Here is a 19,857-nt window from a genome sequence, read left to right as displayed (position 1 = left end):
TGTACTGCACCTCTTGGGAGGAGAAGTCCTCACTAACGCCGCCCACGAGGAACTTATATATGACTAATGAGAGCTGGGACTCCCCTGCAATCCCCACAGCGACCATAGGGGATACCCTACTAATGCGAAGCAACCTGGCCCTCATTCACACTGTATGCTCAGTCTTGTATCCATCCAGAGATGCACATATAATCTAGTTTATCAGTGACTATAACATGTATATCTGCCTTGTCCTCAGATTACAGGCCGCCTTCCAGGATTGTGTTGGCACCAGCTTCACTCTCAAGTTTGTTCAGTACACGGTTGTCTATGTGAATAGTCTCACTAAACTCAGGTGAGTGGGAGTTGGTGTAACCTGGGCCTCGATCACATGGCGGAATGTTTTTTTGCAGTCTTTCCCTATAGAACTGGGATAGGGAACCTTGGCTCTTCAGCTGTTGCAAAACTACAACTCCCATCATGCCTGGACAGCAAAAGCTTTAGCTGTGTAGTGGATTTCTGTACAGTGTTGTGTATAGTGTATTGCTGTGTACAGTGTTGTGTATAGTGTATTGATGTGTAGTGTTGTGTATAGTGCATTGGTGTGTACAGTGTTGTGTATAGTGTATTGGTTTGTACAATGTTGTGTATAGTGTATTGTTGTGTACAGTGTTGTGTATAGTGTATTGGTTTGTACAACGTTGTGTATAGACTATTGTTGTGTAGTGTTGTGTATAGTGTATTGGTTTGTACAACGTTGTGTATAGTGTATTACTGTGTACAGTGTTGTGTATAGTGTATTGTTGTGTACAGTGTATTGCTGTGTACAGTGTTGTGTATAGTGTATTGGTGTGTAGTGTTGTGTATAGAGTATTGGCGTATAGTGTTGTGTATAGTGTATTGGTGTGTACAGTGGTGCGTACAGTGTTGTATATAGTTTATTGGTTTGTACAATGTTGTGTATAGTGTATTGTTGTGTACAGTGTTGTGCATAGTGTACTGTTTGTACAGTGTTGTGTATTGGTGTGTACAATGTTGTGTATAATGTATTGGTGTGTACAGTGTTGTGTATAGTGTATTGGTTTGTACAGTGTTGTGTATAGTGTATTGATGTGTACAGTGTTGTGTATTGGTGTGTACAGTGTTGTGTATAGTGTATTGTTGTGTACAGTGTTGTGTATAGTGTATTGGTGTGTACAGTGTTGTGTATAGTTTATTGGTGTGTACAGTATTTGGTGTATTGGTGTGCACAGAGTTGTGTATAATGTATTGGTGTGTACAGTGTTGTGTATAATGTATTGCTGTGTACAGTGTTGTGTATTTGTGTGTAGTGTTGTGTATAGTGTATTGGTGTGTACAGTGTTGTGTATAGTGTATTGGTGTGTACAGTGTTGTGTGTAGTGTTGTGTATCGGTGTGTAGTGTTGTGTATAGTGTATTGGTGTGTACAGTGTTGTGTATAGTGTATTGCTGTGTACAGTGTTGTGTATAGTGTATTTGTGTGTAGTGTTGTGTATCGGTGTGTACAGTGTTGTGTATAGTGTATTGGTGTGTACAGTGTTGTGTATAGTGTATTTGTGTGTAGTGTTGTGTATAGTATATTGCTGTGTACAGTGTTGTGTATAGTGTATTGGTGTGTAGTGTTGTGTATAGTATATTGCTGTGTACAGTGTTGTGTATAGTGTATTGCTGTGTACAGTGTTGTGTATAGTGTATTGGTGTGTATAGTGTTGTGTATGGTGTATTGGTGTGTACAGTGTTGTGTATAGTGTATTGGTGTGTACAGTGTTGTGTATAGTGTATTGGTGTGTACAGTGTTGTGTATAGTGTATTGCTGTGTACAGTGTTGTGTATTTGTGTGTAGTGTTGTGTATCGGTGTGTACAGTGTTGTGTTCAGTGCTGTATCCATTCTCTTCACCCTTGTCCATGCATAATCATCTCTTTCCATGTACTATAAGAGATAGGAGACCTTCAGTACAATGTGACACCACTGTGTATGTGAATGTGTGAGTTGTTCCCGGGGACTATAGCAGCACACAGCACAACCTGATCCCACTTACTCTAATGACAGAATAGAATATATACAGCAGCTAGTTTAGTTAAAGAACACAAAGGTAAAATAAAACAATTAGACAATGGAATGGGATTTCTCTTTGTCGTGACATTAGTAAATGTTGTTTCGGAGCAGACTGTCCCTTTTTTATTAGCGACAGCCTTCACTTGTATTGTGTGAACACCTGGAGCTCCGAGTGCTTCGGTTCATACGGTTCTGCTAATGTAGAGTGCAGTGATGAGAGTGGCCACCAGGTGGCGCCAACAAACAGAGGCTGATCAGAGCTACAGCTGCACTAAAAGAAACTCTACCTATAAATACAGATGTAAACTTAATCATACAAGATAACAATGCAAATATATATTATATATATTGCATCATATAAAACAATGAACATAAAGTATAAACAATGTAAAACATGGAGCACAAAATATAACATCACATATGTAACACAATATATAGTACCACTAAATGCACTAAAAAAAAAAATCAAATCAAATGGCGCATGCCAATAGCCAGATGGATACAAGTAAAAATCACTTTTACAACAGTATGCAGATAAAATAAGTCCTGCAAACAGAACAGAAGAAACAGACACATAATAGAGAAAATTCAAGGATAGCGTCTACCCCCAACATGCATTTTAGCTTAAAGGGGTTATCCAGCAAAAAATATTTTTCTTTCAAATCAAATAGTTTTGGAAAGTTATATAGATTTGTAATTTACTTCTATATAAAAAAAAATCTCCAGTCTTCCAGTACTTATCAGCTGCTGTATGTCTTGCAGGAAATGTTGTTTTCTTTCCAGTCTTACATGTTGCTCTCTGCTGCCACCACTGTCCATGTCAGGGACTGTCTAGAGCAGGAGAGGTTTTCTATGGGGATTTGCTCCTGCTCTGGACAGTTCCTGTCTCCGACAGAGGTGGCAGCATAGAGCACTGTGTCAGACTGGAAAGAATACACCACTTCCTGCAGAACATACAACAGCTGACAAGTAGAGGAAGACCAGAGATTTTTAAATAGAAGTAAATTACAAATCTCTATAATTTTTTTAAATCAGTTGATTTAAAAGAAAAAGATTTTTGCTGGACAACCCCTTTAAAGGGAACCTGTCACCCCCCGTGCCGGGGTGACAGGTTCCCGACCCCCCGTTAGAGACCCCTATACTTACCTCATCGCGCCGGGTCCCGCTTCTGAAGATGGTCGGGTCCCGGAGATCTCAGCCGCCGCAGCTCGGCGCGCGCGCTGAGAGATGAGTCCAACACCCATAGAGAATGACAGGAGAGTCCAGCGCTCTGTCATTCTCTATGAGCGTTGGACTCATCTCTCAGCGTGCGCGCCGGGCTGCAGCGGCTGAGATCTCCGGGACCTGACCATCTTCAGAAGCGGGACCCGGCGCGATGAGGTAAGTATAGGGGTCTCTAACGGGGGGTCGGGAACCTGTCACCCCGGCACGGGGGGTGACAGGTTCCCTTTAAACCTACATCTTTGGGGTCTGTTGTATTGATACGTTGATGTGTTCTTGATATGCACTTTCAATATAGCAAAAAGCTATACCTCGATACGACAGCAGGGGGCACTGTACTAAATAACCTGCATGCACCCCAGTGGATGGGCCAACATGGTAGATGACACACACACACACATATATAATTGACCCCTAAAATTTCCTGTTTGTCTCTACAAGCGTGCTATAAGGGTTTACAGTAAAGCTTATTTCTTCCCATTCTATGCTTCCCCTCTAAGTGTATCTAGGTCAGGAGACTCTAGAGAATTTAGAATATTTTTTTTTATTTTCAGCAAATCTTGGCAAAAATAGAAGAAGTCAGAGGGATGTAAACCGTGACAGTCAGGTCTGAGCGGTTTCGGTTGTGACCTTTGCCCAGAAACGTCATCTATGCTGCGAATCCCTTAGGTTTTATGTTATAAGCTGTTTCCTTCTTGTATCGGCCAGTTATGCTTAGTCTTCTTCATATAGTCTGGGCCATGAATACGTTATAGCGGCCATGTTTAGCAGCTGTGGAGGTCTCAGAGTCACCGTGGATTCATAGATCCCCATTCACTTCTATCCCCTTTCCTCTTCCCATTGTACTCTTCAGCCCTGTTCCATATATATATATATATATATATATATATATATATATATATATATATATATATATAGGTGAGGCCTAAGTGGCATTTGTGCCTATGGGCCATCCCTGTTACGTTTTATCTCTATGCCGGCTGAACTTTTATAAACCTCGTACCATGCTACTAAAGCTTTCGTACAACTGGGATCACTCAAGAGTCTGATAAAAGTTAATACATGGAGAAGTGAGTCTGAGTCTTATTTCTAAAGGCCAAGATCCTTTTTATTCCAATAGGGGAAGTCAGTTCTGAGGGCAAAAACCCTCCTAGGGGTTTATCCAAGACATAAGACTGTGTTGGTGGTTATATGGTCTTTTATGAGAGGCCTGTATGAGTAACTTGTCACAGGAGATGGTGACTATGGATGAGCTCCACATTGGCTGGTCCTGAGATATTTGGCCTAGAAGTGAAGGAGTTTACAGGTAGTTGTATACACCATGCTTACCTCCACAACAAATAGATTAGGAGTCGGTCAATGGAGACAGGGTGAAAAGCAAGAGAGCAGGCCTAAAATCTGGACCTAACACCCTGAAGAACACAAGGTGAAAACAAAGGGGGCAGGTCTAAAATCTGGACCTAATACCCTGAAGAACACAAGGTGAAAACAAAGGGGGCAGGTCTAAAATCTGGACCTAATACCCTGAAGAGCACAGGGTGAAAACAAAGGGAGCAGGTTTAAAATCTGGACTGAATACCCTGGAGAACATAGGTTGAAGGAGAAGGTCTAAAATCTGGACTTAATACCCAGGAGAAGATATAATGAGGTGCCGTATGCCAGGGTAGTTATGCTGTGTTGTGGCTGCTAGTTGGGTGTTGGGTCACTTGGGCACTTGTCACAGTGGCCAGGAGTGGTGTTGGAACCCACTCTCAGACAAACGAAGACTGCGCTTGAAGAAGAGGATAGCCCAAGTGTAGGTGTAGATGCAGGTGCAACAAAAATAGGACAAGCACTTAACCAGATGAACAGTTTACTTGAAATCTTCAGTGCAATACAATAGAATGGTAGTATAACTTTAAGAGGTAGGTAGGAGAAGTGGTACAGAGTGGTACTTCTACCCTAACCAGTGCCAGGTTGGATAGTATGAGCCCCATGCTTTTACAGCTGGACGTAGCAGACTTTCCAAGACTTCCCAGAAGAGCTGTGCAGACAGTAGGATACGTCAGCTTTCCCGCTTTTTGTCCTGGGGTCAGTACCTATCTGTGGTGGTTACTGCCCTTTACTTGTGAAGAGATTCCAGGTGTCGACAAGGTTTTCCTCAGAGGACAGCTACCCCTCCCAAGGGTCTAGAACTGCCTACTGGAGCAGGTTGTTTAGAATCTTTCTAAGTCGCTGTGGTCCTTGACAAGGGTCCTGGCCTGGGCCAGGCCGGGCTTCACTGCAGCAGGACCCACCCACCAGGAACCAACTTCCCTTTTATAGTGGTAAACTATGATTGGTGGGCTGTGGAAAGAGGAGAGAGAAGAGCTGTAATAGGTGGAAAAAGTGAGGGAAAGCACCTGCAACTGTAAATGGACAGAACAAAAAATTTGACAAACAATAGTGAACCCATTATACCTTCAGCTGTGCTTAAGACATAACATATAACAATAGAGAAAGTGACACCTAGTGGTGAGAATACATACGACATCTCCTTTATCCCCTCAGGTGTAATAAGACTTAACAGAACCACCTGTACTGGGACACTACAGAAGAGCTGGGGACAGGTGTACAATCTATCTCTTAATTTTATAAACATCTAGATATACCTGCGGAGTGTATAAAACCCCTTTCTTGTCCTTTGTATTTGCCTATAGGAAGTAATTTAGCAGCTTTTTTTCTCGGCTTTCCCAAGCGGTATTTGCATTTACTCCCCCCCCCCCTTCCTTTAATTCAAAGGATTCCTGGCAGACACTTTCGGGCAGCTTGTAATTGCTCAGCTTGCTTTGATAAAAACAAAGGCATGTGTCTTAAATCATGAGTCACCGGGGAGGAAAGTCTCTATAATAAACCCTCGCTGCCAGAACAAAGCTCAACTCCCAACTCCCGAGATTTTAATAAGTTAAATGGAGAAAACATGCTGAGCTGGAATTCCCTGGTTCTGTAAATCTGCGTTTCCGAAAATCATTGCTGGAACTGATCACTGAATATTACCGTCTACCTGTGGGAGGCTTTTCCACGCCTGTGAAAAAATAGAAGATTTGCATATTCTTCCCATTGTGTTGTATTAGCATGCGTCTGGTGGACCACCTGTTGGCTTCCATAGAACGTCACTCATGGTTGGCTGAGAGTCTACGAGCTGCTTAGTCTAGAAGTCACCTTGAAGACATATCAGGAAGAGAACCAGCATGAGAATACTGATGCCTGAAAACTAACGCATACAACTCCATGGAATATCTCAGGATTGTTCTGTTTCATTAACTTTGGCTTTTGAATATATATCATACAAAGAATATTTATAAAAAATCTTTGGTTCGGTGGTTTTCTGTGTCTTTGAGACCCAGTAGAATTGGGATATGTTCACATTGAGGAATCAGCACGGAATTTCAAGTGGATTCCGTATCAAAATGCTTGAAATTCTGGCCGTAGAATAGGAACATTTCTATTTTCCATTGTGTATAATGTGCTTTTCCATTCGTGCACACGGCAGAATTTCCGTTGCGAATCCGCGTTCCATTTTAATGGTCCTTTTACACGGAGCGATTAATTGTTCAATTGATCGTTTTGAAAAATGCAACAAACGATTTTTGTTTTCGAACGATCGATAAATTTTTGCAAAACGGTCATTAAGAATTGACATGTCTATGGGCAGATTCCGCTAAAGGAATCCTATTGAAGTCAATGAAGCTTGAATTCTGCTTGAATTCCTTTTGCATGACGCTCAAATTCTGCTCCTATTCTGCCACAGCTGAGTAGGTGAGCAATTTCAAGCACAAAATTTTCCTCTTCAATTCCTCGCTTATTCCTTAGTGTGAACCTACCCTTACAGATCCTGGTGACCTCTTGGTGGTGACCGTACAGCTGTGGTAAATGGTGCAGAAGAAGCATGAGTCTTTTGATTTGGAGAGTAGAAGACCAAGGTACCCCTTGTTTTAGTGATTGTGGGAGTATGCCCTCTCTTCTATCACCTACCTATGCTTTTTAAGGACATCTTGGTGCCTCAGCAATAAGGACCCTTTTTACTAAAGTATTCTTCTATCTTGACACTCTGAACTTGACCCCATATGTTTCTAATTAGATAGCATGCCTGACGCCTACCCTTACCTCCATCCTATACACAATTGTGAAAGTACTCCATCTGCCCCAACCTCCATCCTGTACACAATTGTAAAAGTATTCCCCCTGCCTGACCTCTAACCTGTACTCCACCTGCCCCAACCTCATATGTAAGCTAGTGTGAAAGTACTCCACCTGCCCTGTCCTCCAACCTATACTCCATTGTGAAAGTATTTCACCTGCCCTGTCCTCCAACCTGTACATCATTAAGAAAGTACTCCATCTATCCCAACCTCCAACCTGTACACCATTGTGAAAGTACTCAACCTGCCCCGTCCTTCAACCTGTACACCATTGTGAACCATTGTGAAAGTACTCCACCTCCTCCAAACTCCAGCCTGTACACCATTGTGAAAGTACACCATCTCTTCCGACCTCCAGCCTGTACACCATTATAAAAGTACTTCACCTGCCCTGACCTCCTCCAATCAGAAATTGGCCTTTGGTCTATAACAGTTGACAATAGTAACCTATAGGGGAAACATCTGTTTGCAAGATCAAAAATATGTAATGGGGTCTTACTAAATACAAGCCGACCGTCACCATGTGGTTCAGTATAGAATAGAAACCCCATGATATAGGGTGAACGGTACAGATATATTACATATACATCACTAGGATGCTGGCACCCCCTCCGCCATGTTGTACAATTTCTCAATGTGCACGATCAGTCATTCTCGTGTGAGTTGCCGCTCTCCATCTCACTGTTGCTGATAGATTCACTTATCCTGCTTCCTAGGCCTTTCTTATATTATTTCCCATCACAATACGTTTTTCCTGTCCATGGAATGAGTAGTGAATTCTGTATAGAGGAGCAGCTGTCATCGTCTATGACCCCATTTCCTTTGTGTGCCAGGTGGTTGCTCTTTCCGGTGCAGCTTGTGTTGCTCTATCGAAGGGCGGTGGTGGCTGGTTACATCCATTACTATACATCACTTTATAACAATGGACATTTATCATTGAAGACCATAACAAAGATGATTGGCAGCCTTGTTGGTGGTGACTTGGCGGCCGTATTGGTCGTCGTCCAGTTTTTCCACAGACATATGATTTTCGGATTTATTTTGACTAATTTTTTCCTTTTTTTCCCCCCCAAATCATTTCCATTCTAGACACAACACAACCCAGTCAGACGCGGAGCAGTGCAGATCTGCGGAGATCAGCCTGACTAATGCCATCAAGAGTTTAAAACAGCATTTCTTCAATCTTTTTATCAGGGAAACAAAGGTAGGGACAAAGTAGAGGTTCAAAATTCCATTTTATTTTTTCCCCCAAAATTCTGCATTGATTCATTTCTTTATATATCTGTATTGGATGTGGAGTAATGTTTTCTTAATACACAGCTCCAGATCCCCAGAATTAAACAATTATGCATACTGCAGCCACCACTAGGGGGAGCTTATAGAAGACTTATTAGTTGAACTCAACAATAAACCAGTATGCAGTCAGCTCTTGAGCTCCCCCTAGAGATGGTTAAAAGCAATCAAACTGTTTCCAGACGCTATAAGACTATATTACCAATTAGATCAGCACAAAATGTTGAACCTAATATGACCTGAAGGTGCAGATTACCACAAATGATCTACCAAGAGGACAATGGAGAAGATGTATGGAAATGAAAAATGCTAAGCCTTATTCACAGCAAGGTCATGGTTCTTACTGTTCTATATAGTTAGTGACTGGCAGCAAAATGCGTAGCTACCAGGAGAACAATGGCTGGAGGTGAAAAAACTGATGTGACCTCCATATTGGACAGGTGTGAACAGTGGTGTAAGAACTGGGGTCACAATGGTATCGGATCCATCCATGCAACCTAGGCTAGGAGGCCATAGTCCTGACACTGTCCTGAACCAGAAATCGCAGAAGATTATAAGGCTACAGTCAGGGAAGAATGGGGGGTGCAAGAAATGGATGCCCAATCTAGGTGGGTTTAGAGATCATGCCCAGAAGGGGGGCGATTGGGAGAGAATAGGCTGGGTGGCCAGTCATCCTACTATATGGTTTTTGTTAAGTAACGTGGCGTTGTGGTGGCCTATGAAAAGCCCAGGGCCTATTAAGTCTTGACCAAAAGCCTGGTGACTAGATCATTGGCTATTATGGCTACATCCCTGGCTACTTTGCTCATGCAATTTTTTTGATCTATCAATCCAAAAAGTTTACAACACAAAATTTGTCTTTGTCTTCTCTACAGGCACAATTTCAGAAGTTAATCACCGAACATTGGCTGAAGAAGGATACGGCATTCAGCGCCATCATGAAGTCAACAGAAATCCTGTGTCCGAGTCTCAAATATTTACTTCCTCCGCACAATAAGGTAAGTTGGGCTTCTGTTCCAATGCACTAACACCCCCTTCCCCTGAGCATGTTATACTGTACACATAGAGAGGTACTGTATATAAGGTACCGTAATGGTATGAATAATATAACCTTATTAGGGTCTGTGAGCACAAAAGCCTACAGACACCATGAGTAAGGTGCTGGTGGGCTCCTGGGTGAAGTCGGATTTACTCTGGTGATGTCCCTAATGCCGTCCAAAAGTCATCCAGAAGTTACAATAATCTTTAGGTTTCTGCACCATAAATACACAGCATATAATCAGGCAAAGCTTATTAGGTGGCACTGTTAGGGGACACTATACCTGGGACTGTTTTGGGGACACTCTGGCAGGCATGGGTTATGGATGGCACTATTATGGAGACACTATGGGTGGCCCTACACCTGGTATTGGTAAGGGTGGCTGTATACCTGGCACTGTTATGGGGTCACTTTGACAGACACTGTTATGGGTATGTATGTACGTGGCACCATTGCAGAGACACTTTAGCTGTCTCTTTTATGGAGGCACTGGGTATATATATATTTGGCCTTCTACCAGTATGAATACAATTTGGCTTGAGTGTATATGCATGTGTATGTGTCTGTTTATATGTGTGTGTGTGTATATGTATGTATATATGTATGTATGTATGTACTGTATGTGCATGTGTGTATGTATGTGTGTGTCTATGCATGTGTATGTGTGTGTTTATATGTGTGTGTATGTGCATATATGTGTATGTGTGTATGTGTATGTATATGCATGTGTATGTGTGTGTTTATATGTGTGTGTATGTGTGTGTGTATGTGTGTGGCTTTATAAATTCTCCACCTGGCTAATCCTAGCTCCAGCTTTATAATTCCCTAATACACACTAATCTGGTTAGATATAGCTCCCCGCCAGTTTCTGGATATTAGTGCAGTCTGTAGTGAGTGTTTCAGGTTTGCAGGTGCGCTGCGCTCATTTCCTCCCCCTCTATAGAGAACGCTCGGGTTTGGGTGTAGAGGATGCAGCTGCGGTGGGAGGCGGACTCACCCACACACTGTATTTGGCAACAAAAGCTCCTTAGTATCTTAATGAATGTACATTTACGGCACCCACGGGCCTCTTTCAGGTTTTTTTTTTCTCTCTTTTTTTTCTAGTTTTTACTTTTACCAATTTATTTTACTGATTTTGTTTTTGAGATTCTTAGTGAAAAGATCACAAAGCGAGACATATGCCTTAAAACTTCATCTATCCGGTACCAATGGGTTCTGATATTATCAGGAGGGGGAAGAGATGATTCTTGGGATTCCATCTATTAACCAAACTGAGAATCCACTAATAAAGAGCAGCTCCCATGCTATTCCATATATTGCAGCGTCAATCATTCAAATGAATAACAACATGTAATACCACATTCCCCCTGTAGTGGCCACTGCAGGGACAATATATGGCTGCAGCTTCCCTCCTGATAAGTCAATCACTGGGGATTTCTGAATCTGCATTCCCAATAATCAGTTGACCACCAGACTGACCTCAATGTTAAAATGAGTAGTCTTTACGAGACAGCCCTTTTAAAGGAAAATTTTTCCAATTGTTGGACCTCATTCCAAGGGTTTTTTTTTTCATTCGTATTATGAATACAAGACCCAATACACCTTCGTAGTCTAGTTTTACACATCGTAGATTACAAGAGCATTCTATTGTGGTCTAAACTTACATTGCAGATGACAAGTGCTGGATTAAAGAACTTTCACTGTTTATTATCTGTTTGCCCATGTACTGATCCATCCCGTTGCATCTGCTGCTGAATAAGCTACAACATCATCAATTTCCTTTTCCATGTGCTGACTGCATCGCTTCACCTCCTGTACAGTGTCAAAGGTGAAGCCCCCTTCAAAAACATATGCATTAAGCAAGTGAGAGGGTATTGGTTAAAATGCTTTACAGATGGAGCAGAGCTGAGTTTGTCAGTGCATCAAAGCTGAATCTATTACGTGGCACGACTAGCTATTCCCATTCACTTCTACTCAATGACACCAAGATAAGATGTCAGGGGAATCAGTTATAGTCTCACAGTCCGTCTCACCACCCAATGGGGACTATTGACTTTCTATATAAGACAATTCTAATTCAGGCTCAGTCCTTGTTTCTTCCAACATCTGAATCCTCCTTGGAGGTAAGTTGATAAGCCGTACCAGAATCTTACCAGAAGCAGTTGGAAACATTTGCATAAGATCCACCCCCTAGGATCAGTTTTGTGGGCCAAACTTGCAAAAACTAGATGTAAGCTTTCTATACAGTATGTGCCATTGCCAGTACAAGTAGTTCTACAAGGTCATCGGTGGGAACCATGAATGGAGCCAACCACAAAGTTGCCACCATAGTTTTATACATGTTGTAATATTAAGGTTTCTGAAATGTGTGAAGTTCCTCTTTCGAGGCTTCCTCTATGAGATGGATGTTGTCTTTGTTGAATTTCATTCCTGGAACATAACTTATTCTTTACAGGTACTTTCACAATGAAAGGCTTATAATGAGTCATCAAATGGAAAGTCGACCATGAAACGGTTTGTGGTCGTCTGTGATTGTAAGACTGGACTTAGTTGCATTTAAGGGTCATAAGTTTGGATCACATGTTTTGTAACCTCTTCAAGTATAATAAAACGTATTGGTGGCTAAAAAAAATGTACCCCTTTACGTGCTCTCCTACTATCCCTGGCGGTCCAATGGCTGAATTGGTCTACCAGTTGGATTAGTACTCGTTAACTATCTTGGGTGGTGGGACTATTGTCCTTCGAAGTTTCAATAGCTTGTTTGGTATTCCTGTTGGCTCAATGGTCTACTACTATTTCTAATGGTCTCATGGTTGGTTTGTATCCTCTTTAGTGCAGTGATCAACTACTTAGCCTGATTGCCCCGCAGTTCTTTTGTCAGTTCTTTCAGCTCAGTGGTCCTCGTGGTCCAATAGTTGCTTTTCAGTAGCCTCTCTCTTCATATGTCTAATTAGCATATAAAAAAACCAACAACTTGAAATTAATGCTAGTATTGTGTATTTTGCTAGGACTTTGCCCATAGGATCCACCATTACCTAGTGAAAGAATACATAGCGCAGATTATGAAGAGGAAACTGCAACTCAAACGCTCAAGAAGAAAAAAAGCAGCACAGAAAATGAAGGAAGAAGGTTACCTGATAAACAAGGCTGCGGACAACATGGTAGGTGGATGGGTTAACACAAAGTGGTTCTGTATAAGGGTGGGTTCACACTGAGGAATCGGGGCAGAAAAGTTCTGGCCAATTCTGTAGCTTGTCCCTGCTCGCGACCACGCGCATCTCTGCCCGTCACATAGACCCAATTCTATAGTCAGGCAAATTCCGTGTGCATAGAATGGCACAGGTGGAGATGCGCGCGGCCGTGAGCAGGGATAAGCAACGGAATCCACCGTAACTTCCAGGGTCCAGGGTATAACTTTTGCCCCAATACCACACGTGTAATTTGACCCCTGACTTCTCCCTATGCAGTGGGGGGAGGACCCAGGAGCCACTGTTACCTCTGTATACCATAAAGCTACTACCCTGGATGACTTCTTCTTTATGTTTTAGGGCTCTGATCTGGACAGCTTGCACCATGCAATCCACTGTATCTCCGAACTCATTGGCGTCAAGAAAACAGACGATATAAAACCCAAACTGGATCAATTGTTTCAACTGTATCCAGATATCAGGTACTGTAAATGGGAAAAATGGGTCTTTGAGTAACCTCATTGACATGCGTTTTTCTTACGACTTGGCTATTATAGACCATAGTAAGGGGAAACACCATAATGTAAACTGAAAGACACAGTCTTGCTGTGGTTTCTATTGTTTTGGTACCGCAATGGGATTTCTACATTTGCAGTTGATGGTCATGTGTCGATCACAACAAAAGTGATAGGGATACATTGTTATATGGTCTGGAAAATGGGAAAACTACCACTACTATGAAAACAACAAGCTAGATTTAGCTGTGGTTTTTACGTGGTCCAGCAATGGGGTTTCCATAGATGCCACTGTTGGTCACATAGGGAAATCACAACATAACAATTATAACTTTTTGTTTCCATATAGTACCGCATTGGGGTTTTTATTCATGCAATCAGTGCATGAGGAGATCCCAACGGGACACTCATAATAGGATGATTACATTGCTAAGGGATGGGGCACTGCAATACGTTTTCTATTGGTGAAATTGATGTTCATATGTGGCACTCAAAACTCTTATAACTGGATAATGACATTGAAATGTGACATTAATACTACCATTGTGTAAGCTGCGAGGCAGAGTTAACTTGTGGTTTACGTGGTACTGTAATGGGGTTTCCACTGATCCAATGATGCAATTATTAGACTTATAGTGTCCCTAACATAGACAGGAACATGGAAGAAGACACAGGTTGACCATGTCTGGAGATCCCTTCCTTCTCTTCTGGTTGTGTTTCTTTAAAGCAGGGATGGGCAACCTTCAGCCCTTCAGCTGTTGCAAAACTACAATTTCCATCATGCCTGGACAGCCAAAGCTTTAGCTTTGGCTGTCCAGGCATGATGGGAATTGTAGTTTTGCAACAGCTGGAGGGCCGAGGGTTCCCTATCCCTGCTTCAAAGTGTCACTGTCACTTTAAAAATTGGTCAGGATCTTTATGTTCAGACCCCCACTGTTTGCTGGTACAAGCCAGGAGAAGCACTTGACATGTCAACAGTTTTTTAGGTGATAATGACGCTTAGGGCAGCTGTAGCTTCCTACCAGCTGTTATAAGTTGACCCAGGCGGCAGTTCTGTGAAGATGGACAGAAGAGGAAGGAGGAGGAGGGAGTCTGTGTCCTTGGCTAAGCTAACCATGACTCTGACATCTCTGGGGGAGAAATAAGTAGGGGTAAGCAATTTGTGTAAGGTTCTTTTACAAGAGCCGATTATTATCATCAATGAGTGTTCCTAAAAATCATCATTCGGCTGATAATTGACCCATATAAAAGTGACAGCAATCAATCGATGAAAGGGAAAATGCCTGCAGCATCAACAGCACATTTTCCTGTATAAACATCAGTAGTGATGACGCTAATTGTTTGTGTTCGCCGATCACTAACAATTTGTTTGATGATCAGAATGGCTATAACGATAATTTTCGAACATATTCGAACATGCAAATGTTTATCTTGCGAATGTACGCAACGGCGTAAGTTTCCTCCCACCAATTTAAAAGAATGTGGGAAATGTGTGGGGAAGGAAGGGCACATCAGCCATGTTTACTACTGGCATTACTGTGATTGGCTGTATGATTAGCGGCATTACGTACAATACGTATATGCTATAAAAACGCGACGCTGAGGTGAATTTTCTCACAGTCAGTAGGGAGAGTGACACGAGCAGGGACAGTATCTGAATGTAGTTAGGCAGCAATATTCACAGTGGTAGTTAGTCAGTGTAGAGAGGGAGAGCTGACCGAGTAGGGCTTAGAACGTTGTAATATTGTCAGTGTAGGGAGGGAGAGCTGACCGAGTAGGGCTTAGAATGTTGTAATATTGTCAGTGTAGGGAGGGAGAGCTGACCGAGTAGGGCTTAGAATGTTGTGAATTTGTCAGTGTAGGGAGGGAGAGCTGACCGAGTAGGTCTTAGAATGTTGTGATATTGTCAGTGTAGGGAGGGAGACAGAATCCAGTATATAAGGATTCATTTCTTAACCTTGTAGTGACCAGCCCTCCATCATAGTCCATCCTGTCCATTATCTTCACAATGTATTTGAGTTCTCCGAGGCCAAATGGGAAGGCTCGCTGGGACATCTTGACTTGATGAACTGACTGTACGCTGCGACTTAGCATTCATCGTGCGCATTGTGTGATACATGTATGCACGTCATTGCGTATACCACGGGTGAATAAAGGATACGCTAATGCTACGCACCTTGTAATTGCTCTGATATTATGTATTTTACGCTTTGTACTTGATAATCTGTACGCAACATATGCTATACTATATGTTCGTTATTTTTTTGTGAATGTTGGGCGAACACGGGCCAAACAATGCAGTGATCGTTTGTGCGGCCCGGACGCGTAATTAGCCATGCTTTATAAAGGTATCGCAGACGAGTGACGAGTGGAAAGGATCGGTCTGTGGAAAGGAACCCTAACTCTGTGTGTGTGATGTATGTGTAATGTGTTTTTTTATTATATATATCTTTGCAGCGTGTGTGAGTTCATACGTAAAGCAAAAAAAGAACATAAAACAAAACTTTCGAAGGCCTGATATTTTAGCTTTAGAAAATTTTCTTGTAGTTTTTTTTTTACACCAAAAAGAAATTACAACGCAGAAGGCTATAAAATGTTCCAGCACATAACGTGAGTTGAATTTCTAATTTCTGCCTTTGTTTCCTTACAGCGTGGAGCACATTTCGTGTATTTTATATCTTTATAACACTAGAAAAAAAGGAAGACTTCTGGAATATTTCCAAAAATTGCAGGAGAAGCAGAAAAAAAATCCTTCACCGCAGGACGGCGAGCAACCCAGATTATTCTCAGGAATTGAATGTTCGACGCAAATGGCTTGTTTCCCTCTCTGTGGCACTGATGCCGTCCAAAACATAGCGAAAGATGAACCCCTGTGAATGTGGACCATGGAGGCCGCCATTATTCAGACTGGATTTTATTTAGGTTTTAATAATAGAGCCAAAACATGGTGCCGGAAATCTACTGTGAAAGACTATAGGACAAGATTACTCTGCATAGTTTCTTACTCTTAGCAAATACCGTGTAAGGGTATGTTCACACTGAGGAAAAGCTGCGGAATTCTGTGGCAGAGCTCTCCACTGCGAATCCCGCCTGCCTTAGTGTCTCACAATGTCTCTATGGGAGGGCTTGTGCGCCTCCGCTTTCGTCGCTCTCCTCTCAAGCAGGGAGTGGGGGCGCACGAGCCCTCCGATACAGACAGGTGGGATTCGGAGCGGTGAGCTCTGCCACGTAATTCCGCCGCTTTTACTCAGTGTGAACATAGACCTAAGGCTTATTCACACGTCAGTATATTTTTGCTGACTGAAATTTTTGTCCGTATTTTGGCATCTGCTAAAAACCATCCGTAGTGCACATTCATAGCATTCGTGTCTTTTTTTGCTAAACCCCAGAAATTGTACAGTGTTTTGAACTAGCGTGTTGTGTGCAGCATTTTTTCCGGATGATTTGCAGGTCATGGAGGCTGTAATAGATTTATAATGGGAAATGCGCTGCAGTTGCGGTCCGCTCTACAAGATGTTATAATTTTTTTTGCGGAACGTTAGTGCGCAGACAAATAATGCGGACGTGTGAATAACCCTATTGGAAGCAATGTGACCCATCTTTGCCAACAATTGTGGATCTGCAAATACGGACACTTTTTGCGGACGTGTGAATGAGGCCTAAGTGCCAGTACTGTGTAAGGATTATCTTCAGTCAAGTTGTTAAAAGTTCTACTCCCACGTGAACTATCCCTCTCCTTTCCCTGACTGCTAAATACCCAGAATCCCCTCCTATTCCCATAAAACCACACAACTGGGCAGATTTTGCTGTTCATGCTGGTCGAGAACCCTCGTAGTGTTTTCCTCGCTGTGTTCTATAAATCAGACAGTTCAGAACACAGGAAAAGTCTATTCTGGTGTGACCGGTGCCGACCCCACATCACTTAGCGCCTCCATTGAGTTCAAAGGCAATAATCAGTTTGTTTTGTCCCCTCTTTACCGACATCTAGACAATAGCCTACTCTGCCTAACCCTCATCCCGGACGTGCCACCAAGAAATGGAGATAATCTATTTGAATAGAATATTTAACAACTTGGAAGAAGAGACTGAACGTTGTTAATTTATTTAGTCACTTTGCTGGGACTGTAGCGGAAACTAGAGGATGCACAGACACTGACGCCATCTTATAGTATTTATAATGTAACTGTGAAAATATAAAGTGTCTAGTACTAGTGTAATAATGCCAGCTAAATTGTATTAGACCTGTACATCACTGCCAGAATGCTTGTAACTCGGTACACGCAGCATATAGTATAACATTCCAACCTCACATGGTCACTAACCTTTTAACACACTTTGCATAAAGTGAATTTTAGCCACTTTGCAATATAGTTTATTAGAGCAAAATGCTTCTCGCGGCTTATCATGCTCTTTCCTGTTCCTACACTCATATTTTACTGTGAGAAATTGCTCAGGTCTGTCTGAGACATATAAGCTTACTGAGGGATCAGGTTACAGTTGTCTGTAGAAATCTATGGAAAGAAAAAAGTGGCTGGGGAGACACAAAGAGAAGCTGGTAAATGCTCTAGTGTTATATTTTGCCCCAGTGTTGGTATACACTGCTCAGTACTGCTCTATAATGTTCTCCTCTATAATGTTCTCCATGCTGCTGCTGCTTCTGCAGGTACACTATAGAGATATAGGGAGAAAAATTGCCTCTTCTGTTTGTGAGCAAAGCTCATCCACTAGCTAAGGGAGAACTGAGGATTAGGGATAGAGATTGCAGGGGGAAAACTAGAAAAAAATGCTATATATATAATATACATAATGCTAAGGTTATTCTGAAAAGCTTGTTGTAAGGTTAATGACCATCTAAGCTACCTATGAAGAGCAATAAGAGAACTTTGTGAAATTATTACCGATGATATTATTATAAAATTCACCGAGCGGTTACTATGTGTTGCTATGGAGAGAATTATCTCAGTTAATTTTTAGTTTTGAAAAGATAAATTTATTTTTAATTCTGAAATGTTCTAGATTCTTTCGGCAGAAAATATGGGAAATCATTTATAAGAGCATTAAGAGCATTAGGTTTCTCCACATACAGTAAGAGTGCTCTTAAAGGGACTGTCCAGGCATAGTAGAGACCCCGCTGTGGTCTTGTATGGGATGACTGACCCTACGGAGGTCACTTTAGTACTGACAACCTCACAAACAACAATTGGGAAAATTCACTTTAGAATTAGAAGAAGTACTTGTGCCATAATTCTGAGTATTGCTTGCTTCTTAAAACTCATTTAGGGAAGTCACGGAATATTTTTAGTTCACATATAGCTTCATTTTCACAATCACGAGAGCCTTTCCTATGTTGGGGATCCACCACAACACAAGCGCTCGTAGAGAAGATGGCTTCTCTATACCTGATAAGCTCCTACTGAATTCAACAGTCCAGGATATACGGGATCAAGCCGCATTGTCAATAAAATACATTGTCAGATGATTTAGCCCCCAATTTATAGGGAACCTGGCATCACGTTCATGCTGCCCAAAGTAAAAGTCATCAGGACAGTCCCTAGTGGCTTTTCCCCACCCCATGGCCATGATTAATAGCCACTAGCCAGGCACCACGTTGGTGACTTATGGATCAGGCAGCATTGAGGTAAACAGGTTCCCTTTAAGTAGATATATTATAATGCCATTTAAGAAGTTTAACCTGCGGTTGATGAGTATTTCTACATCTTCTCAAGACGGGTTTAAAGGTTGAATATAACACTACAGTGTATCTGTATAGAGGCGGCTGACCTGTTCTTGTTTTCCCACCTGGTCCACTGAAAGTCCTGCACATGCTCAGTAGTAATAAGGAGACTGTAGACTGTACTAGTGGTACCAGTGGTTTTCTCCATGTGTCATAACACATACTGTTGGCCTGACTCATTGACCACTCATATTAAACTAACCAGGGGTTATAAGAGTTGTGCTTGTAAGATCAGGCCCCCATAGGCTTTCCATTGCCTATTCTCTTTAAAGGGGTTATCCAGTGCTACAAAAACATGGCCACTTTCCCCCTACTGTTGTCTCCAGATTGGGTGGGGTTTTGAAACGCAGTCCCATTGAAGTAAATGGAGCTAAATTGCAAACCGCACCCGAACTGGAGACAACAGTAGAGGGAAAAGTGGCCATGTTTTTGTAGCGCTGGATAACCCCTTTAAGAGGTTATCCATTGCTACAAAAACATGGCCACTTTCTTCCAAAGACAACACGACTCTTGTCTCCAGTTCAGGTGCGGTTTGCAATTAAGCTTCATTCACTTCAATGGGGCAGCAAAACCCCACCCAAGCTGGAGACAAGAGCGGGACTGTCTCTGGAAAAAAGTGGCCATGTTTTTGTAGCTCTGGATAACCCCTTT

At 42.1% G+C, this 19,857-nt stretch overlaps 1 protein-coding gene across 1 annotated transcript in view; it reads left to right on the top strand.

Annotated features, from left to right (window-relative positions):
• EXOC3L4 (exocyst complex component 3 like 4) overlaps positions 1 to 18,480 on the top strand; it is a 37,533-nt gene extending 19,053 nt beyond the window's left edge. Inside the window, exons 7-12 of the mRNA XM_069949906.1 lie at positions 239 to 334; positions 8,527 to 8,641; positions 9,606 to 9,728; positions 12,778 to 12,930; positions 13,318 to 13,439; positions 16,123 to 18,480. Coding sequence (XP_069806007.1) covers positions 239 to 334; positions 8,527 to 8,641; positions 9,606 to 9,728; positions 12,778 to 12,930; positions 13,318 to 13,439; positions 16,123 to 16,348 — 835 coding nt within the window. The 3' untranslated portion in view covers positions 16,349 to 18,480. The remainder of the gene's footprint in view (positions 1 to 238; positions 335 to 8,526; positions 8,642 to 9,605; positions 9,729 to 12,777; positions 12,931 to 13,317; positions 13,440 to 16,122) is intronic.
• Positions 18,481 to 19,857: the final 1,377 nt, after the last annotated feature.

The sequence above is a fragment of the Dendropsophus ebraccatus genome, chromosome 13 (genome assembly GCF_027789765.1).
Source record: "Dendropsophus ebraccatus isolate aDenEbr1 chromosome 13, aDenEbr1.pat, whole genome shotgun sequence".
In the NCBI taxonomy this organism is placed as follows: Eukaryota; Metazoa; Chordata; class Amphibia; order Anura; family Hylidae; genus Dendropsophus; species Dendropsophus ebraccatus.
This window is presented reverse-complemented; position numbering and strand designations above follow the sequence as displayed.